Consider the following 19,518-nt stretch of genomic DNA (forward strand, 5'->3'; position numbering starts at 1 on the left):
GGAGCACAGCCAGCTAGTGGCCGGATCCCTGTGGTGTGAGCAGCAGGGCCTGGCCGCAGAGACCGGCCCGCACCCCGCCTGCAGGCAGCACGTAAGTGCGACCATCGGCGGCCCTAGCGGGCGAGAAGTCAGTCAGCTGCTGGTTGCTCTCACGGACGTGTTCGTAGTCCCACAGCAGGCAGTGCCAGCTCTTGCCCTGCTTAGCCAGGAGGTAGACCAGGCCTGGGCTGCCGTCCTCAGGCAAGGGGGGCGGCTGGTGGGCCACACCAGTCACTGGCACGAACAGGCCGGGAAGCTCCGGGTCCTCAGCATAACCGAAGTCTGGCACCCTTGGCACCCCCAGCAGGACCCCTGGGAAAAGAAGCTGTGAGAGGGGGTTCAAGGATGCTCCCTGATCCCCTGAGAAACGGGGGCAGGCGGGGCCAGCTGCACACAGCAGGGTGGGGACCTGCCACCAAGTGGACACTAAAGCATGGGCTGTGGGGGGTCCTGAGGGCCTGTGAGCAGCCGATGCAACATGGGGTGCTTGTGTCCCCCCCCCACCCCAATTTCCAGAAAGGGACAGGGAGGCCCAACCGCACCGAGCCCTGACATGCCTAGTGGCCCGCAGGGGTGAGGACATAGGGGGATGGGCAGGAGGCAACACCCACCTGCGCTTACTGCCCAGTGGGCCTTGTGGCCGCGCCGCTGACATGGCTCGTGGTTGAAGTCCTCGTCGTAGCTGGAGCTGGGGTTAAGGGCAAAGCCGAGGTGTGGTCCTGGACCTGCCTGTTCCCTGTCCCTTCTACCCCTGCCCAGTACTGGGATACGGGATGAGCAGCGGGTGTCCAGCGAGCAGATGCCGCAGGATGCGGTCTCGGTTTGGGGGGCCCAGGCCACCGCAGAGCAGCTCAGCCCGGCAGCCCAGCACCTCCTGGGCCAGCCTGCCCATGTCGGCCACTGCAGGATGGAAGAAACCCAGAGTCGGGTCACAGGGGGTCAGGGCATCTCATACCAGGACAAACAGTGAGGCTCAGGGAGGGTAAGGGGACAAGCTGTAGCCACACAGCAGCACAGTTCCAGAATCCACTGTCTTACGGGGTGGGGACAAGGACAGGAGGAAGCGAAGCTGGCACGCCATATCCCCTCGACCTCCCCAGGCTCCCCTGGAGGTCACCTGGCCCTCACTCACCAGAGAACATTTCCCCGTGGGCGGTGAAGCCTCTATCCCGGGCGACCTGCACCAGTCTCTCCAGGGGGACGCCACTGGGGGGCACCAGGAGGGCACCGGCCATCCACAAGGCTACCTGCCCACACCTGCGGAGACAGGCCAGCCCCTCAACCCTGAGGGTGTCTTTCCAGCACCTCCCCCACCCGGCTGCCGACCCCTAGCTGGAGTGTGGGGACCTGGCTGCAGGGCTGGGGTGAAGTGGGAGGGGCAAGGGGGATGTCACCCATGTTTCCCAGGAGGTGCCAGAATGGTTACTTCACAGCTGGTTCCAGGCTCCTGGCCCCCTGAGGGGTCCCCTCTCCCAGGGAGGGGTGCAGGGCACGTACTGAGGGCCTTCCTGGATGAGGGACGGCAGGTCAGCACAGAAGAGGAGCCACCGCAGGTCACTCCTGAAACTGAACACAACCTGCTGGGACCAGGCCTTCCAGGTGTGGCCGGGGACACATGGTGGACAGAGGCTCCCCTCCCCGGCCCCCCTCCATGGTGGTCACCAGGGGCAAGACAGCATTGTTTCTTTTTTTTTTGTTTGTTTGGGGGCCACACTCAGCAGTGTCCAGGGCTTACTCCTGGCTCTGTGCTCACTCCTGGTGGGGCTTCGGATCAAACCTGGGGTCAGACACTTGCCAGGCAAGGGAGCACCAGCTTACTGGAGGAAATTTCTCAAGGGGTGCCTTCTTGTCCGACCTCTTGCTGGGCTTTCTCTCAAGGTCCTCTCCCGGATGAGAGAAAGATCTAGAGTAAAAACAAGCTGGAGGTGCTGGAGGAGTATGCCTCGCACACAGCTGACCAGGGTTTGATCCTTGGCATCCCATTTGGTCCCATGAGCACCGCCCAGAGTAATTCATGAGCACAGAGCCAGGAGTAACCCCTGAGGATCACTAGCTATGACCCGAAAACAAAACAAAATAAAACATACTGGAGGGGGCCACTCCCAGAGCACAAGGAAATCCCAGGCCCTGCCCTGTCCTTGCGGTTCTGGAGTGGGACAGGCATGGGCAAGACTGAGGGCACCCCCTATGGAGAGGCGTGCCTGCCAGCTGGGTGGCAAAGAGCCTGGAGTCCCAAGGCCAGAGTTCAAACTGAGGTCCCTCTCTTTTTTCTTTTTTTTTTTGGTTTTGGGGTCACACTGGAGGTGCTCAGGGCTTACTTCTGGCTCCACAGTGAGGGATCTCCCAGCAGCGCTCAGGGGATCATATGGGATGCTGGGGAGTGAACCCGGGTCAACCATGTGCAAGGCAAACACCCTCCCCACTGTCCTATGGCTCTGGTTCGTGAGTTTCCATGCTTCTGAACTTGGTGGCTAAGCGGTTCCTTCCCAAGAGCTCCAGGATGGCTGTACCTTACAACAGCTCCTGCTGCAAAGGCCTTGAGAGAACTCAGCAAAGAAAACTGGAAAATACAGAGAAAACACTGCTGAGCATCGCAAGGCAATTCTATCAGGGGGTGCATTAAATTGCGATCCGGAGCAGACTGGGAACTTGTCTGGGGAGCTGGATGTTTGTTTCTCCTGTGAATATGGGAGCCACTTGTCCTGCAGTCAGGCAAATCATCATGAAACCAGTGTCCAAAAAGCCTCAGGCCTAGCCCCTTTCCCTACTGCCTGGCGGTGGACTTAGGGACCCTCAGATCTCTCCTGGGCCCCTCCACTGCTGCTGTCTTGACAGGGCATTCCTTGGAGAGAGTGGCCTCTCATTTCCCTGCCCTGATTAAAAAAATATTTGCGGGATATTTCTTCTAGCTCAGTGGTAGACTTCAGGCCTCTGATATGTGAACCTGCATAGAGAACCTGGCATAGAGAAAAAAAATTAATGCATAAAAATGAAAAGAATAAAAAAATAAAAAGAAAAGACCATCACAAAATGCTGAGCATGGTCCAAACAGCATGACTTGTGGGGCCCCTGGGGCAGCAGTGGAGGTATTGAATCTCTAGTCTACTATGCTCAGGAAGCATATAAGAGTTTCAAATGGGGGAGGAAAAAAAAAAAGATTCCCAGAGAGACAGTACATCAAACTACACTTAAGATACTTTGCCTTAAGTGCTACAGACTCAGGTTCAATCCCTGGTCACCACATGTGGTTCCTTGAGCCCTACGGAATGATCCCTGATTACAAAGCCAGGTGTAAGCCCTGAGCACCACCAGGCGTAGCTCAATCTCACACACTCACACGCAGGCACTTACGTACACAAAGATAGGATGAGGTCAGAGAGACAGTACAGGAGGGCGGGGCATTTGCTTTGTACACAACACATCCGGATTTGATCCCTGGTCACCACATGTGGTTCCTTGAGCCCCACACACAGAATGATCCCTGATTACAAAGCCAGGTGTAGCACGCACACACACACACACACACACATGCACATATGCACGTGCGCAAAGATAGCATGAGGGGCTAGAGAGATAGTACAGAAGGGCAGGGCACTTGCTTTGCACACAAGGCATGCAGGTTTGATTCCCAGTACTCCCCAAGCCCCCCAAGTCCCATCAGGAGTGATCTCTAAGCACAGAATTAGAAATAAGCCCTGAGCAAACAGGCCACCCCAAGAGAAGCCAGCTGAGACCCGGGGCGGGTGGGGGACTCCCTACCGGTCCTTCTGTAGCTTCAGGAGTCTCTTCACATCCTCTCTGCTCCCCGGGACCGGGCCGGCCTTCTCCAAGGCCTCCTTCAGAAGCTGGCTCTTCTCCAGGCCGAATACGTGAGGGGGAGCGACCCCTCTAGCAGGGGGTGGAGGCGGCGGTGGGGGCGGAGGGGCGGGGGCCGCCAGCCCAATGGGAAGAAGTGGGAAAGTTAAGTCAGAGATATTTGGGGGTGGGGGAGGAGGTGGAGGAACGCTGGGGGCCTGGGGTGCAGGGGCTCCTGGAGGGAGGACTGGCGACTCTTGAGGAGCGCACGGAGAGATCATTTCGGGCTTCGATGGCACCGACAGAGAACCCAAGCGAGAAGCCGCCCCCCCAAAAAGGGTTGGCCTCAGGGAGGGAGGTTATTTCGAGCTGAATGGCCAAATTTGGAGGCTGAAAGAGACGGGAAGTCCTAGGGCTGAAATCTGTAATGCCCCACTTAGGGCTGACTCCGGAGCGAATGCAAACCGTGGCAATGGGTAAACTGACAGTGCACTTATTCTTCCGGGTCAGAGATGCCAAGCGCAGGGGTCAACTCTGGGATGCCGAAGCGCAGACCCTGGTCAGGGGTATGCAAAGCCCAGAGACTAGAGTTAGTCACTCTCCTCGTCGGGGGGGGGTGGGGGGGTGGGGACGAACAGCTGGGCTAGAGACCGCGGGAATTCTGACTCAGCCCTTCCCTCACATCCCAAGGCCCGAGCTCAAAAACGTCCAGCTGACCTTTTGAGTCAGGAGGTCAAGAGGTCAAAAAGCAACAGGCGGGAAAAGCGGCCCATTTTGTGGAGAAGGTCCCGAAATCAGGGTGCAACAAGAAAGCGCTCCCCGGGCGCGGGAACGCTGAGAGAACGCTGAGGTCTCTGAGGAACGTGTGACAGCTGAGCGCGAGAATGGACACAGGAAACGACGCGCGCCTCCCATGCCCGCAAGATGGCGGCCGCGGGACACCCCGCCCACCGCCAGTCACGTGGGGGGCGGCCCCTCGCGCCCGCTACGGGAGGTCACGTGACGGCGCGCGGCGTGGGCGGCCGAGGCCCTTCGGCCGGACGGCCTCCGGAAGAGCCGGCAGCGCGAGCCGAATCACGATTGGCGAGAAGCGCCTGAGGAGGCGCGGTCTTCTCCCATTGGTCTGTCTCCCAGGAGGCGGACTTTTTTCTGCCTAGGCGGGAATCCACGTCTGGCTTTGATTGGGGCTCAGGGACGAGACTTAGTCTAATTGGTTACTACGTCGAGTTTCCACGCGGGGATTGGCTTGTAGAAAGGCAAAGGCGGGGCCGGCACTGAGTTTTGTGTAGGAACCCGGTCACTAAGCAAGCGCTTCTTGTGGGAACTTGTGGCTTTCAAGGTGAGCCATGAGGACGCAGGCGGCGTTCGGCAGCAGACAGGTGGAGATCCTGGCTCCGGGTCTTCACGTGTCTCGCGTAGGAAAACTAGTGCCCACTGAGAGAAGCCAGGGCCTCTCTCCTTACTTAGCTAGCTATTACATCCGGGTTCTTTCTCCTGAGCCCGCCCCTTTGAGTATATAGACCAATGGGAATCGCCATTTCTGGACGCTCCGCCCAGTGATCGCGTAAAGCATCCTGGGAGTGGTAGTAAACGTCTAGCTCGTTCCCGCACCACGCGGAGAAGGAGCCGTGTCGAGCGCTCGCGTTCTGGTTTAACTTCCTTCTCCTTCGTTCCTCCCCGCGCCTTCCGCCACAAAGGAGGATCCCCGAGCAGCCAGTGGAGCCCACCTGGGGGCAAAAAGCTTTTGGAGAAACCAAGTGCTGAAGTTCCCGGGTTTCCTTTTTTCAGCCCTGTCTCAGCGTCTCGCTCCATGGCGGTTCCCGAGGCCCGCCCCAACCACACTATTTATATCAACAACCTCAACGAGAAGATCAAGAAGGATGGTGAGTTCTCGGGGGAGTTGAATTGTCTGCAGACCGTCCTGCATGAACTCTTCCCCCCGCCCGCTGCATTCCCGGCATCCTCCGCTCTCCGTTTCCCTCCAGCCCGACTGTTAGCGCCTCGCACGCGCCGCTCCTTCGGTCGGCCCCTCTCCCAGTCGCCCCACGTCGTACACACCCTCCTGGTCCCTGTTGATCGACTCGCAACTCCTCCTCCTAGAAGCCTTCTTCCTCAAACCTTTTTGCCCATGACTTCCTCGAGCAACAAGCTTCTGACTTCCTCTAGATTTCGGACCCCCCCACACACACTAAACCCCCTCCCCCGCATCCTTCTGGCTTTGGGTGGGGGTGGGGGGGGCGTGATTTGCTTGAGCTCCATGAGGCTGAAGCCTGGAAACTAGCCTCTCTCGTCGTCTCAGGCACTAAATACAAGATTTCTTAAGTATCAGAGAGAGGGCGGAACAACAGTGGCTCTCACACACTCTGCTGGCCTCTGATGCCTTATCTTGCTATGAGGTTCATTGTTCACGAGACTGCAGGAAGGAGCCCGTGTTCCCAGTTCTCAAGCTAGGAGACTGAGACCAGGGCTCATGTGGCTTGCCCACGGTCACACATAGCAAGGGTTGGAGCCAGCAGTACTGAAGATTGGGCTTCAGGATTAGATTATGGGGGAGAGGGGGTTTAGCGCACTTGTAGCATCAAGGATATGGGAGGCCACCCCTTCCCCCAGTTATATTGCTGACATCAGGTTTACTTTCCCAGTTTTTCAATAACTTACGGACTTTCTGGAACTTATAGGCCCCCGAGCACCCATTTTTGTGGCCACACCAGCTTCTGACTCTGTGCTTGGGAGTCACTCCAGTTGGTACTTGGAGATCGTTTAGTGCTGGAGATCAAGCCTAGGGTTCCTATATGCAGAGTGTGCACGCCAACCCTTTGTACTGCCTTCCAGCCCTATATCCTCCATTTTGTTTTATTTTTGTCTTTGGGACACCCAACGATTATCAGGGCTAACTCGGCTCTACACTCAGGAATCACTCCTGGCAGTGCTTAGGAGACCCTGTGGGGTGCTGGGCATTGAACCCAGGTCCGCTGTGTGCAAGACAAAAGCCCTACTTCCTGTACTATCACTCTGGCCCCTCAATTATATTTTGGAAGATGTGTCACCTGGCTGGATTTGGGAACATATATGGTGGCAGGGATTGAATCAGTGTCTGCCACATCTCCTGTACTTCATTACTATATTGAAATTGACACTTGGGCAGATCGTTTGCATGGATGTTACAGGGACTAAATCTCCATGTTGGCGCTGCTGCCTCTGGTCCTAGCAGTCAAAGGGGGCGGGGTGAATGATCTCTTGGGACAGATGCCAGAGGGCCTCCTAGTGGGACACAGAAGTTGAGGTGCTTGCTGCGGGAAGGGGGTGCTCATCGGCCTTCTTTACTTGTGGTGAGTGCCAGGTTGCATCTTTTCTGTTGAGGTGCCTCTCATGCCAGCCGGTGCTGTGGCCAGAACCCCCCCATGTTGCACCAGGGCTCACAAATAGCTGCGCTGCCAGAATCCTGTGGAACTCTAGGGATTCAAACCTAGGAACTGTTGCTGCTTGCAAGGCAGGAGCTCTCTCTGGGCCCCTCTCTTGGGCTGAGAGCCTCTTGTGTGAGATCTGGCCCAGCTTTTTGCTCTGCTGTAAGGAGAGGCAGTGAGGGGTGGTGGTGGATCCTGGCTCCAATCCTGCTCTGCTGGGTCTGTGCTCCCTGCAGCTGTGGGTGAGTCCTCCCGATTATCGACAGTCTCTCAGAGCTGCTTTCCATGTTGGTTTAAAAAATAATTACTCTCTCTGAGTGGTTCTGAGTTCCCTGGCATTCTTTCCATGAAGCACTTCATGATGTCCTCTCCATGATGCTGGGGAGAAGCTGGTGAGCAGTGGGATGGGGGTGAAGGGGGCTTTCGGGTCTTCAGGGGAGAGCCCAGTGGCAAGGGAGCCTGCTTGTTGGCAGAAGGTGGGCAGTGCCATGAGGAAAAGCAAACTGATTTTGAGGAGGGACATCACATGAGAGGGCATCAGTCCCTATGCTCCAGGTAGGCCTCTGGGGTGGTGGCTTTAGGCTGAGACCTGGGTGACTGGAAGGAGGTAGCCAGGGACAACTCAGGAGCAAGTCATTCTTGGTAGAGAGAGCATTTGGGCAAGGATGCTGAGGCAGGGGTCTTGGGGGCGGGGGCAAAGTGACAAGGTGGAGGAGCAACGCCAGCCCTGACAACATCATTCAGGCCGGTGTCAAGGTATTGTTGACATGGGTATGAAGTTCCTCTGATCTCTGCCTTCTGCAGCACCTGCAGGGGTCTCCTTTCCCCGTGGCTGGGCTCCTGGGCAGCTGCTCTGGAGGGACTGCTGACCTGTGACATTCTGTGTACTCTGTCACTTTTCCTGGGAATCCCCATCTGGCTTCAGTTTCCTCTGGAAAGGGATGCTTGAGCTCCAGGAGGTGATGCCAAGGGCTCTGGTCACCCATGGGTCTGCCATCCCCCATTGCAGAGTTGAAGAAATCCCTGTACGCCATCTTCTCCCAGTTTGGCCAGATCCTGGACATTCTGGTGTCAAGGAGCCTGAAGATGAGAGGTCAGGCCTTCGTCATCTTCAAGGAGGTCAGCAGCGCCACCAATGCCCTGCGCTCCATGCAGGGCTTCCCCTTCTACGACAAGCCCATGGTGAGCACTGGAGGGGGGATCTGGGGGGGGTTGAGTGTGTATGTGGGACTGGGGAGACCTGTCCCTCTTGTCACCAGAGCTGTAAATGCACTGGAGTCAGGGCTGTTAATGGAATTCAGCAAAGTGCGGGGAGGGGACTTTGGTGAGGCACCGGTTCTAGTCTGGGGGTTCAGGAAAGGCTCTTTGGGTGAGGGGAGATGGGAAGGAGGGGGAAGAGGGAGAGAATGTTAGGCAGAGGCAGCACATTGAGTAAAGCCTGTGAGCCAGCACCTGTGTGGCAGGGGGAGGAGAGAATAGGACAGGAGGGTGGCAGACAGTCAGAAGGTAAGTGAGCGGCCACCAATGCCCCGTGCTCCATATAGGGCTTCCCCTTTTACGGCAAGCCCATGGTGAGCACTGGAGGAAGATCCGGGGGGTTGTATGTGGGACTAGGGTGACATGCTTTGTATGCAGGATGCCCAAGTTCATTTAGCAGTGATCCAAGGGTATCTACTAGCACCACTGACTGTGGCCCACAAACCAACCAACCTCAAAAGGTAAGTAGTAGGCCAAGGAGGCTGCAGTTCAGAGGGGAGAAATGGCTTAAAGACCCTGAATGGGGGCTGGAGTGATAGCATAGCGGGTAGGGCGTTTGCCTTGCACGCGGCCAACCCGGGTTCAAATCCCAGCATCCCATATGGTCCTCTGAGCACCACCAGGAGTAATTCCTGAGTGCAGAGCCAGGAGTAACCCCTGTGCATCGCCAGGTGTGACCCAAAAACAAAAAACAAAAAACAAAACAAAAAAGACCCTGAATGAAAATTCCTGGCACCTATTAGTTCACCTCTTTGCATCAGTGTCTGTTCTGATTTCTAAAGTTTCACCTGGTTGGAATGTGGCCTCTGACCAGCTTCCTGGGGAGGCGACAGTAAGTGTCCCCCAGCAAGTTGTCTCCGTGTGGAAGGCAGTGCCACACTGCCTTGAGCTTTCAGCTTTCTTGCCTCTGCCTATTGTCACCTCTGGGTATTTGAGCTTCTGATTTCTGGAGCAGCTAGAAATGGACCCCGTGCATACGAGCCATCCAGCCGGGGCCCGGGATCCAGCTATATAGACTGGAGCACAGGTTAAGGCCCTGCACCTCGCAGTCCCCAGAAAACTGCCGAGAGCGATCCTGAGCTGAGACTAACCTTCAGCAGCCTGTGGTCACCCTCTGACCTATCTTCCCACTGTTCCTCTTTTGTCTGGACCCTATCGTGCTTGAGTGTGTGGAAATGGTCCCCAAACTCTGTCTGTTCTTTCTGTTCCGAATAGCTGTCTCCCTTTCCTTCTCGCTGGTTCTGGCCACTTCTCTCCTTCATCAAGGCTGGCCTCTCACTGCGCCGCCTGCTCCGTCCTGGTGTGTGGGAAATAATCACTGCTCCCATCTCACAGATGTAAATGTAGAAGGATGACTTGGGCCTGACTCCCTGAGCCCCTGCTCCACCAGTGTGGCTCGGAGGTCCCTCTCTTCAACCTCCGCTCTCTGCTTGCAGCGCATCCAGTATGCCAAGACCGACTCGGATATCATTGCCAAGATGAAGGGCACCTTCGTGGAACGGGACCGCAAGCGGGAGAAGAGGAAGCCCAAGAGCCAGGAGACGCCGTCGGCCAAGAAGGCCGTGCAGGGCGGCGCGGCTGCGCCCGTGGTAGGCGCTGTCCAGGGACCTGTCCCGGTAAGGGGTGGGGGTGTGAGGAGGGCTCTCCCTGCAGAGTTCAGGCTCCCCATTCCCCTCATTTTCCTTTCCTTTGTATTTCTCTATTTGGGTCTGGGGGGCCACACTGGGGAGTATTCAGGGATAATTAGTGCTCTGACTTTCTCAGGGGATCGTGGGGTATTGAAGCTTGAACCCCAGCCTCCTATGCGCAGAACACGTGCTGAACCAGTTGAGCTCACCCAGCCTCTTTTCCTCCCCCCCCCCCATTGCCATCGTGCTAGTGATGGCACACACTGGGCTTTAGGGTTGAACTTGGCCATTACTCTAGGTGTGTGGTCGCTCCCTGAGCCCTCTCCCACCTCCATTCCCTGTAGAGCTTGCGCAGTGCTTGGGTGATGGTTTGTGTACTTGGAAAAATCTCTCCTGGCCTCCCTGCTTCTGAAGTTTGTGTCTTTAGATGAATTAACAGGTAGATGACTCAGAGGCAACTATTCATGGATTTAATCCTGGAAAGTAACTGGATGTAAAGTCAATATGGAAAAAAAGTTGGCTTTTATTTCCATATTATGACAAATGGGTTTGGGTCAGAGAGATAGTAGGGCACTTGCCTTGAACATAGAAGACCCGGCTTCAGTGTCTGAGTTTTGAGTTCACACACACACACACACCACCACCACCACCACCACCTCCTCTCCAAAACTAAAATAAACAAGTAGACGTCAAATGATTTTTTTTAAAAAAAAAAAAGCTCCAAGGAGACCAGCAAAAGGTGTAAAGCACCTCCGGAAGCTGCCACTGGCTGGAGGTGTGGCAGTGGGGTTCATGTTTTGCATGTTCAAGGGTCAGTCACTGGATCAATTCCTGGCATCCCCCTTTAGCTCCCTCCCCCTCACAAAAATTGTTCCATTGAGCATCTACTATGTGGAAAATGCTGGGCAGTGCATCAAGGATATCTCCACAAACAAAAGAGGGTAAATGTCCTCCAAACAGGACTAAGGAAGTAAGAGCCAGAGAAGGAAGATAGTGGGCCACACATTTTCTGTATCATTGACAAGGGTTTCAACCCTCTGCCCTGTGTAGGATCCCCTTCAGCCTGTCGGGAGTGAGCACAGAGCCAGGAGTAAGCCCCGAGCATAGCCAGGTGTCGCCCCCGAAACTTAAAAATCAGAAACATTTCTTTAGGTGCCCAGGAGACATCTAAATATTTTTGTGTGGTATGTTTTTTGTTAGAGTTTTCATCTTAACTCTCCCCTTGGGTTCCGGTTCTGTTTGGGTCTTTCTCCATGTGTCCCCACCTGCACCCCCTAACTCCCAACCTCTCTGTCTACAGGGCATGCCACCCATGACCCAGGCACCCCGCATCATGCACCACATGCCGGGCCAGCCTCCCTACATGCCGCCTCCTGGCATGATCCCGCCGCCAGGCCTTGCACCGGGCCAGCTCCCTCCAGGGGCCATGCCCCCTCAGCAGCTCATGCCTGGTCAGATGCCACCTGCCCAGCCTGTAAGTGCTTAGTCACGAGATCACCCTGGGTCTCGTTTCAGTAGAACACAGAAGGAAGGGGTAAGGGTGGGCTGTGCGCATTGGCACCCTTAGAAGTGCTGTGGGTGATTAGCTGTGTAGAGGTGGGGGGGCTCAAGAGGAAGTGGGGTACTGGGGGGTGGGAGTGGGAGCCGGCCTCTGTTCATTTTCATTCATTCAGGAACTTGTGACAGGCTCCCGCCTGTGCACGTATCTGTGCCCTCCTATGCGCCGCAGTCTGTGGGGCTTAAGGAGTGTGGGGAGGCTTGTCACATGAGAACTTTGGGAATGCCGGGCGGGGGGGGGGTGCTGGATTCCCACACACTCATGCGGCGTGTTTCTGCCTTACAGCTTTCAGAAAACCCACCCAATCACATCTTGTTCCTCACCAACCTGCCTGAAGAGACCAACGAGCTCATGCTGTCCATGCTTTTTAACCAGTACGTGGGGCTGGATGGGGAGGGCAGTGCTGTGCTCGTGAGGCCGGGCCTAGGGTCGTGGAGGGCAGCAGTGTCCCCCATGGAGCTGGGGCTGGTTCTGTCCACACTCTGAGCTTGCTTAGCTTTGCAGATGAGGCAGTCAGGTGTGCCTTCATCAATTTGCCCTGGCCTCTTTTTGAGTTAGAATTGAAGAGGATGGGGGCCGGAGCGATGGTACAGCACGGAGAGTGTTTGTTTTGCCTGGGTTCAATCCCTGCATTTCATATGGTTCCCCATGAGCTCCGCCAAGAGTGATTCCTGATGCAGAGCCGGGAGTAAGCCCTGAGCATTGCCGAGTGTGGCCCAAAACAGCAATGAAGAACTTGGAGAAGTGTAGGTGTATGTAGAACAGCAGTGAAATTGAGGCACTCTTTGAACCAGGCATTGGACCGGAGCGATAGTCTAGCGGGTAGGGCATATGCCTTGCGTGCAGCCGACCTGAGTTCAATCCCCGGCATCCCATATGGTCCCCCGGGTACCTCCAGGAGTAATTCCTGAGTGCAGAGCCAGGAATAACCCCTGAGCATTGCTTGGTGTGACTTTAGGGGGGAAAAAAAAAAGAAGAGAACCAGACATCATTTTCACCTAAAGGTGTAGTTTTATTTCTTTGCTTTTGGGCCACAGTGGGCAGGACTTGGGGCTGACTTCTGGCTCTGCTCAGGGGACCCTCTAGGGGGTCAAGTATGCTAGGCATGTGCCTTACCCCATTCTGTCTTCCCAACTCAAAGAATGCCTTTCATAAGAACACTTGCGAGAAATAGGGTACCTCTTTACACAGCACAGCTCCCTGTGGGGAAGGGAGGATGGGGAAATAGCCGAAACAGCGGCTCAGCAGTACCACGGGAGTGCTTCAGCTGTGCCAGAGCATCAGCCAAGGGGTGTGGCCCCAACTGTGTGCCTTCACCCCTGCCCCCTCTCTCTGTCATCATAGCAACAACAGAGAGAAAGGTGGGGAGGGGAGGGGTCAGGACAGGACAGTGGTTGGTTATAGACGGGGAGCACACCCGGGAGTTTTTAGGGGCTACTGTGGCTCTGCTCAGGAGTGACCCCCGCAGTATTCTGGGGACCGTCAGTGGTATCAGATTTTCGGAGTGGGGTGCCTTAACCCCACCCAGACAGTGGGGCTTTTTTGGAGTGGAGGTGGATGGGTTACATGTGGGGAAGGACTAGGGTCAGCAGTGTTCTATTGAGTTTGATGGTGCTGGCGAATGAACCCCAGCCCCCCCACATTTGAACCAGCCATTCAGCTGTGGAGCTACACTGCTAGCCCACGTTACGGGGGTCCGAAGTGATGTGCTAGCAAAGTATGAACTTGCTTCTGTTTGGGTTCCCAGTTTAGCATCATGGGCCGGGTAACTCCGTGTTGGTACTGTTCTTTGTGTTATAGGTTGCCCCCCAGGTGCCCCAGAACATTTCAGGGAAATACCCCATCTGAATCCCTGGGCTGTGTCATTCTTTCTCTCAGGTTCCCTGGCTTCAAGGAGGTGCGGCTGGTGCCCGGGCGGCATGACATTGCCTTTGTGGAGTTTGACAACGAGGTGCAGGCAGGCGCGGCTCGTGACGCCCTGCAAGGCTTCAAGATCACCCAGAACAATGCCATGAAGATATCTTTTGCCAAGAAGTAGCACCTTCCCCCCCCACCCCCGGCCTGCCCCTGACCCCTGTTTGGGGACCTTCCCTTCCCTCTTTGGCTCAGCCCCCTGAAGGTAAGTCCCCCTCAGGGGCCTTCTTGGAGCTGTGTGTGCGAGTGTGTGGTCACACAGCATTGTACCCAGAGTCTGTCCCCAGACATTGCACCTGGCGCTGTTAGGCCGGAATTAAAGTTGACGTTTGGTTTTTCACAAGCCTTGGTCTGTTTCATTTCCGTATCTTCTCGTAGCCCTTCCTGGTACATCAGAATATTCTGGGTGTTTGCATCTCAATATTTGCAACCTTGGGACAATAGAGAATAGAGTCATGGTACTCAGCTGAGGTCATCGTTGCTGCTTTGATTGACAATTCTTTTCGTCTTGGTCAGCATTCAGTCAGGAAATTGAATCCCAGGCTGCCACATAATGTTCTGGCAGGCCTGGCCAAGGATGCCCCCGTTTGCAAGTCCTGAAGGAGAGCATTCCTGGGTTCAGCAAGGTGCCACTTCTGCAGTCCCCTTACTACATGGACCCCACCTGGGATGCCACTGACCTGGTGCTGGAACAAGGCATGAGGCCACTTCACATGCAGCGGCAGCTGGAACCAGCTGGAGAGGAGAATGAGAACTTGACTATTAACAATTGTTAACAACTGTGAATAAGGGAGATAATGGGGGGGCTTCCATAGCTGTCTACGGGCTCAAGTACCCTTTCCTCACATAGAAACGGGAAATCAGGCTATTTCTCAGAACCAGTAATGAACAATGGGGGTCAAGGAGGGAGCTCAGTGGCTTTGAGAAACTGCAGGAATAAGTCCCCAGGGCCACTACATGTGCTGAGCTCAAAGCCAGACAGTTTGCTGTTCTGGCGCCCCCTGCTGCAGGCCACTGGGGCTGTGCAGCTGCCAGGTGTGAGCACCATAGCTGAAAAGATGTCAGCACTGGGTAGGAAATGCAGCTACTGGTGAGCATGCGCTCATGCACACACACACCGCACACCATCCCCACCCCCCCACCCCCGTCATTCACTTGATAATCAAGGAAAGAGGAGGAAGAATGTGTAAAAGCCAGGGGTGCGCCTCAAGCAGTAGAGCAAACCTCACCCCCCTGAGGTCCTAGATCTGATATCTAGTCATGCAAGCAGGGGATATAGGAGACTCCTTGAGATCACTGATCTAGAGAAGAGGAAATACATCCATTAACTTGGATCTGAGCATTGTGCAGCCCTTCCTGTCAAAAGCGCATCAAGACAGGGCTGGAGAGATAATAGAGCGGGTAGAGTATTTGCCTTGTACATGGCAGACTTGGGTTCAGTGCTCAGCTGGTCCCCTGAGCAGTGCCAGGAGTGAATCCTGAGTGCAGAGCCAGGAATAGCCCTGAGCATTACTGAATATGGCTACCCTCCCTACCCACTCAGAAAAAAAAGTCAATCAGGAGGTGGAGAGGTGACTCAGCTGGAGGGTCTGCTTTGCATGTAGGAGTCCCAGTGTCAGTCCTTGATTCCACATGATCCCCTGAGCATTTCTGGGTGTTGCCCACAAAAAACAAGAGGCACATGTGTTTGAATCAAGAGACAAGTCTCAGAGACCAAATGCAGACTGCAAGAAGGAGAGGGATTGATGGGTGCATTAAAAGGTAGGGAATAGGGGCTAGAGCAATAGCACTGCGGGTAGGGCGTTTGTCTTGCACGTGGCCAACCCGGGTTCTATTCCCAGCATCCCATATGGTCCCCTGGGCACCACCAGGAGTAATTCCCGAGTGCAGAGCCAGGAGTAACCCCTGAGCATTGCCACGTGTGACCCAAAAAAGAAAGAAAGGAAAAAAAAAAAAAAAGGGAATACAGTTCCCTGACCTCTCCCAGTGGCCATTGACCATTGATGTTTGTACTCTGAGCTTCATCTTCCTGGTTTAGAGGATGCTCTCCAGGTTAATACTGGGGTGATAATCATTTGTCACTCCCGAACAGTCAAGCACAGCCACTGCCAGGTACTTGAAAATCAGTTCAGCAAATGTGGGGGTTCAATCTGCTGCTTAGGGTGGGCATACTGGCGAGAACAGGTAACCTGGCTAAACCCAGATGTAGCCTTTATTTCCAGTGGGGTTAGAGCTCAGAAATGGGTTAGGGGCAGGGCGCCCTTGGCTTAGGTGATCACGGCCCTGAGTTCATGCACAGTCATGGGGTGGAGGTGAGGGATTAAGACACTTGCTCTGCATGTGTTCAAGCCTCATTTGATAGTGTCACTATATGGTCCCCCTAATCACTGTGCCCCTCCCCATTCCCAATTGTAAGTCAATGCATATACTAAAACCTGAGCATAAATTAGTTTGGATCTACTTTAAACGTTCGGGAAACTGCTCTGTTCACCACAATCTGAGTTTCATCCAGTGAGATCAGGAGAACATTGGGGATTTGGTGACATGAAGGGAGGTGTCCCATGGCTACTGCTACCCCCAGCTTGGAGGGAATAGTGGGCTGGACATGGGCTCCCTGGTAGAATGCTGGCCTTGTGGATGTGAGGCCAAGGGTTCCAGCCCCTCGGCTGCATAGGTATTGCTAGTCTGATAATGTGGAGAGGGAGAAGGACAGACACTCAGGTTTGAGGTAAGAAAGGCTCATCGTGGGGCTGGAGGAATAGTACAGTGGATAAGGCGCTTGCCTTGCACACAGTCAACCTGGGTTCGATTCCCAGCATCCCATATGGTCCCCTGTGGACCGCCAGGAGTAATACCTGTGCATTGCTGGGTGTGACCCAAAAAGCAAAAAACAAATAAAAAAACCAAGGGACTGGAGTGATAGCACAGCGGGTAGGGTGTTTGCCTTGGATGCGGCCGACCAGGTTTGATTCCCAGCATCCAGTATGGTCCCCTGAGCACCGCCAGGAGTAATTCCTGAGTGCAGAGCCAGGAGTAACCCCTGTGCATCGCCAGGTGTGACCCAAAAAGAAAAAAAAAACACAAAACATTAAAAGGTGGGAGAGTGGTCGTACTGTGGGTGCCTGCCTTGCACATGGTCAACCCAGGTTTGATTTCTGGCACCCTGAGCCCCACCAGGAGTTTGATCCCTAAGCTTAGAGCCAGGAGTAAGCCTGAAGCACTGCCAGATGTGGCCGAATCACCTCACCCCGGCCCAAAAGGCAGAAGAGAGTGCAGCAGGTAAGGAGCTTGCCTCGTATGCAGCTGAACCGAGTCAGATCCCTAGCAAGGCAGAGTGTCCTCTGGGTACTGCCAGGAGAGACCCCTGAACACAGAGCCAGGAGTTAGCCCTGAGCATAGCCGAGTGTGGCCCCCAGACCAAAAACTAAAAATACAGGACCAGAGTGGTAGTCCAGTGGGGAGGGTATTTACCTTGCATGCAGCTGACCTAGGTTCGATCCCCGGCATCCTATATGGTCCACCCATGCACTGCCAGGAGTGATTCCTGAGCTCAGAACCAGGAGTAGCCCCAGAGCATTGCCGGGTGTGATCCAAAAGTGAAAAAATAAATAAAGAGCTCTAGCTCCTCCTATTTAATAAATAAATAAATAAATAAGAAAAATCTAGAGCACATAAAGGCCAGGGCCAAGGACTCCATCGAGGAGTCAAGGCCCTTGTATGCAGCCTGAGCACAATCAGAAGTGCTCCCTGCAAGCCAGGAACCTAGGAATATAGCTCTTGAGCACTGCTGGGTGCGCACCAACCTCCCTTTCCCACCCAAATACACATAAAGCGGCTCAAAGAAGTGGCTCTGTCTGGGACACCCGCTTGGGAAAGGGCTTGTGAGGATTCAGAATGATCCTGGATGGGCCTCGGTTGCTTAAGGCTCCACAAAATACACACTCAGGACTTGGGGCAGAGCGGGCGGCGGGGGGGCATGTCCTCTCAAAGGGCTGCCTTGTTCTGCTGCCCCTCAGCTCAGGAAATTCCAGGGTGAAGTTTTCCAGCTGCCTTCTCGGGTTCTGTCCCTGGTGGGGACAGCGGAGGGGCCCAGGCACCCCAGCAGGCTCAGGGCTGCCGTTGTTTGGAGGGGCCTGAGCACGATGGGGCCCATCCGGGCATCTCCCTTGGCTGGCAGCCCCCACCCTATCCTTGAAAGGGTTTTGACTAAGCCATCTCCCGGAGGTGTGGGCCAAATTTGGGCTGGGGTTTAGGGCGGGGCCAAGACAGAACACAGGTTTCCCTTTTGGGCTGGAGAGAGAAGCCTGACAAGAGGAAATCAGAGCCTGTGTCCCCCACTCCTGATCACTCCCGCTCCTCGTCCGCGATGGCCTGCTCACTGGTGTTCCTGGGCGTCTTCATCTTACTGTCTACCTACCCTGGGCCTAGCGTCGGGGGCCGCTCCATGCCCAAGCTAGCTGACCGGAAGCTTTGTGCTGATGAGGAATGCAGCCGTAAGAGTGGGGGCTGGGATTGGGGGCACAGGAGCCAGGAGGGCCTGTGTTGCCAGCCACATGGGGGATGCTGTCGTTCCCTTCTGTTCCTTCCCTAGACCCCATCTCCATGGCGGTGGCCTTGCAGGACTACATAGCCCCAGACTGCCGGTTCCTCACCATACACAGGGGCCAGGTGGTATATGTCTACTCCAAGCTGAAGGGCCGAGGCCGGCTCTTCTGGGGAGGCAGTGTGAGTCTGGAGGGAGTGGGAGAGGAAAGGGGGTAGGGCTGGGGGTTGGGGTGGGAGTATCCCCTTCACTTTCCATCTAAAGGGGGGAATTGAAGGGGTGAACTGGAGTTGTTTTGGGGTGCTACTGTGATTATTTGTACTCTTTTGGCGGCGGGGGGGGGGTGGTTAGGCTATAGCCAGCGGTGCTCAGGGCTGACTCCTGGTTCTGCATTCAGGAATTACTCCTGGCAGTGTTTAGGGAATCATATGGGAGGTCGGGGATCAAATCTGGGTCAGCTGTGTGCAAGGCAAACACCGTACCTGCTGTGCTATCACTTCAGCCCCATGAGCTGGTCACTTTAAACTTGATATTTAGATGAAAAGGACACGGAGCCAGTTGCGTGGCAATGAGGAAGAAGAGCTGGAATGTAGAACTTGCTGTCTTCCCACACCCAGCTTTTAACTCTTCTTCCCCAGGTTCAGGGAGATTATTATGGAGACACGGCTGCACGCCTGGGCTATTTCCCAAGCAGTGTAGTACGGGAGGACCAGACTCTAAAACCTGGCAAGATAGATGTTAAGACAGATGTAAGTGCTTTGTTTGGGGAGGGAGGGGGGATGGTGGGGTTCTGGAGGGAGGATCCTTGTGTTGTGATGATGACAAAGGTGTTCCTTCCTTTGGTGGCCTGTGTGCTTCGGGAATGATTTCCTAACTCAGTTTTCTCTTCTGTAAAATGGGGAATTGAAATGGACTTTGGTTAGAGGGCCCAGGGCTAATTTGCATAACACTTGTGTGGCCAAATCTGAACCTGGTTGGTACAATCTTTGCTGAAACCGCGAGATTCTTTGTGCTGTGACTACTGGTTCCCACCCTGACAGTTTACCCTTTCTCTTTCAGAAATGGGATTTCTACTGCCAGTGAGCTCAACCAGTCTACCGCGGTTTCAGTTGCTTCTCCTCCCTGGCGTCATGCAAATACAGCAGCCAAGTGCAAACTGCGGGTGTCTGTGGTCTTTGTGGAGTGGGAATGTGCAAAGGAAATGTTTCCCCAGGTTCCTGAGTCTAGCCAATCAGTTCACTGCCTGTGCAACGTCAGTGGTTGCTAGGCAGTGTTTCACTGGGTACCGGAGGCTGACTCTCAGGTTTGACACAGCAAATGAGAAGAAGGAATGAACTAAGCCACCCAATTGGGGGACTGGGCACTTTAGATCAAACAGGG

At 54.9% G+C, this 19,518-nt stretch overlaps 3 protein-coding genes across 5 annotated transcripts; 2 read left to right on the forward strand and 1 right to left on the reverse strand.

Annotated features, from left to right (window-relative positions):
* Nucleotides 1–5: 5 nt before the first annotated feature.
* ACTMAP (actin maturation protease) lies at nucleotides 6–4,758 on the reverse strand. Of its 2 annotated transcripts, XM_055145614.1 has the most exons (7): nucleotides 4,552–4,758; nucleotides 3,799–4,390; nucleotides 1,537–1,605; nucleotides 1,172–1,296; nucleotides 810–939; nucleotides 651–721; nucleotides 6–351 (listed from the first exon to the last, which is right to left on the reverse strand). In XM_055145614.1, the coding sequence occupies exons 2-7, from the start codon at nucleotides 4,113–4,115 to the stop codon at nucleotides 14–16; spliced, it is 1,050 nt and encodes a 349-aa protein (XP_055001589.1). In that variant the 5' UTR covers nucleotides 4,116–4,390; nucleotides 4,552–4,758; the 3' UTR covers nucleotides 6–13. The 2 variants fall into 2 exon arrangements, with proteins under 2 accessions (XP_055001589.1, XP_004620840.2); XM_004620783.2 differs by having other exon boundaries at nucleotides 3,799–4,758.
* A 667-nt stretch (nucleotides 4,759–5,425) lies between these two features.
* Nucleotides 5,426–13,938, forward strand: SNRPA (small nuclear ribonucleoprotein polypeptide A). 2 transcript variants are annotated; one of them, XM_004620729.2, is made up of 6 exons: nucleotides 5,426–5,717; nucleotides 8,248–8,420; nucleotides 9,932–10,111; nucleotides 11,424–11,597; nucleotides 11,967–12,055; nucleotides 13,560–13,938. In XM_004620729.2, exons 1-6 carry the CDS (start codon nucleotides 5,645–5,647, stop codon nucleotides 13,717–13,719), a joined length of 849 nt encoding a protein of 282 aa, XP_004620786.1. In that variant the 5' UTR covers nucleotides 5,426–5,644; the 3' UTR covers nucleotides 13,720–13,938. The 2 variants fall into 2 exon arrangements, with proteins under 2 accessions (XP_004620786.1, XP_055001711.1); XM_055145736.1 differs by having other exon boundaries at nucleotides 5,497–5,717; nucleotides 9,932–10,084.
* A 4,023-nt stretch (nucleotides 13,939–17,961) lies between these two features.
* On the forward strand, nucleotides 17,962–19,221 carry MIA (MIA SH3 domain containing). The gene is made up of 4 exons (XM_004620728.2): nucleotides 17,962–18,088; nucleotides 18,187–18,320; nucleotides 18,777–18,887; nucleotides 19,198–19,221. The coding sequence occupies exons 1-4, from the start codon at nucleotides 17,962–17,964 to the stop codon at nucleotides 19,219–19,221; spliced, it is 396 nt and encodes a 131-aa protein (XP_004620785.1).
* The last annotated feature ends 297 nt before the right edge of the window (nucleotides 19,222–19,518 follow it).

The sequence above is a fragment of the Sorex araneus genome, chromosome 8 (genome assembly GCF_027595985.1).
Source record: "Sorex araneus isolate mSorAra2 chromosome 8, mSorAra2.pri, whole genome shotgun sequence".
In the NCBI taxonomy this organism is placed as follows: Eukaryota; Metazoa; Chordata; class Mammalia; order Eulipotyphla; family Soricidae; genus Sorex; species Sorex araneus.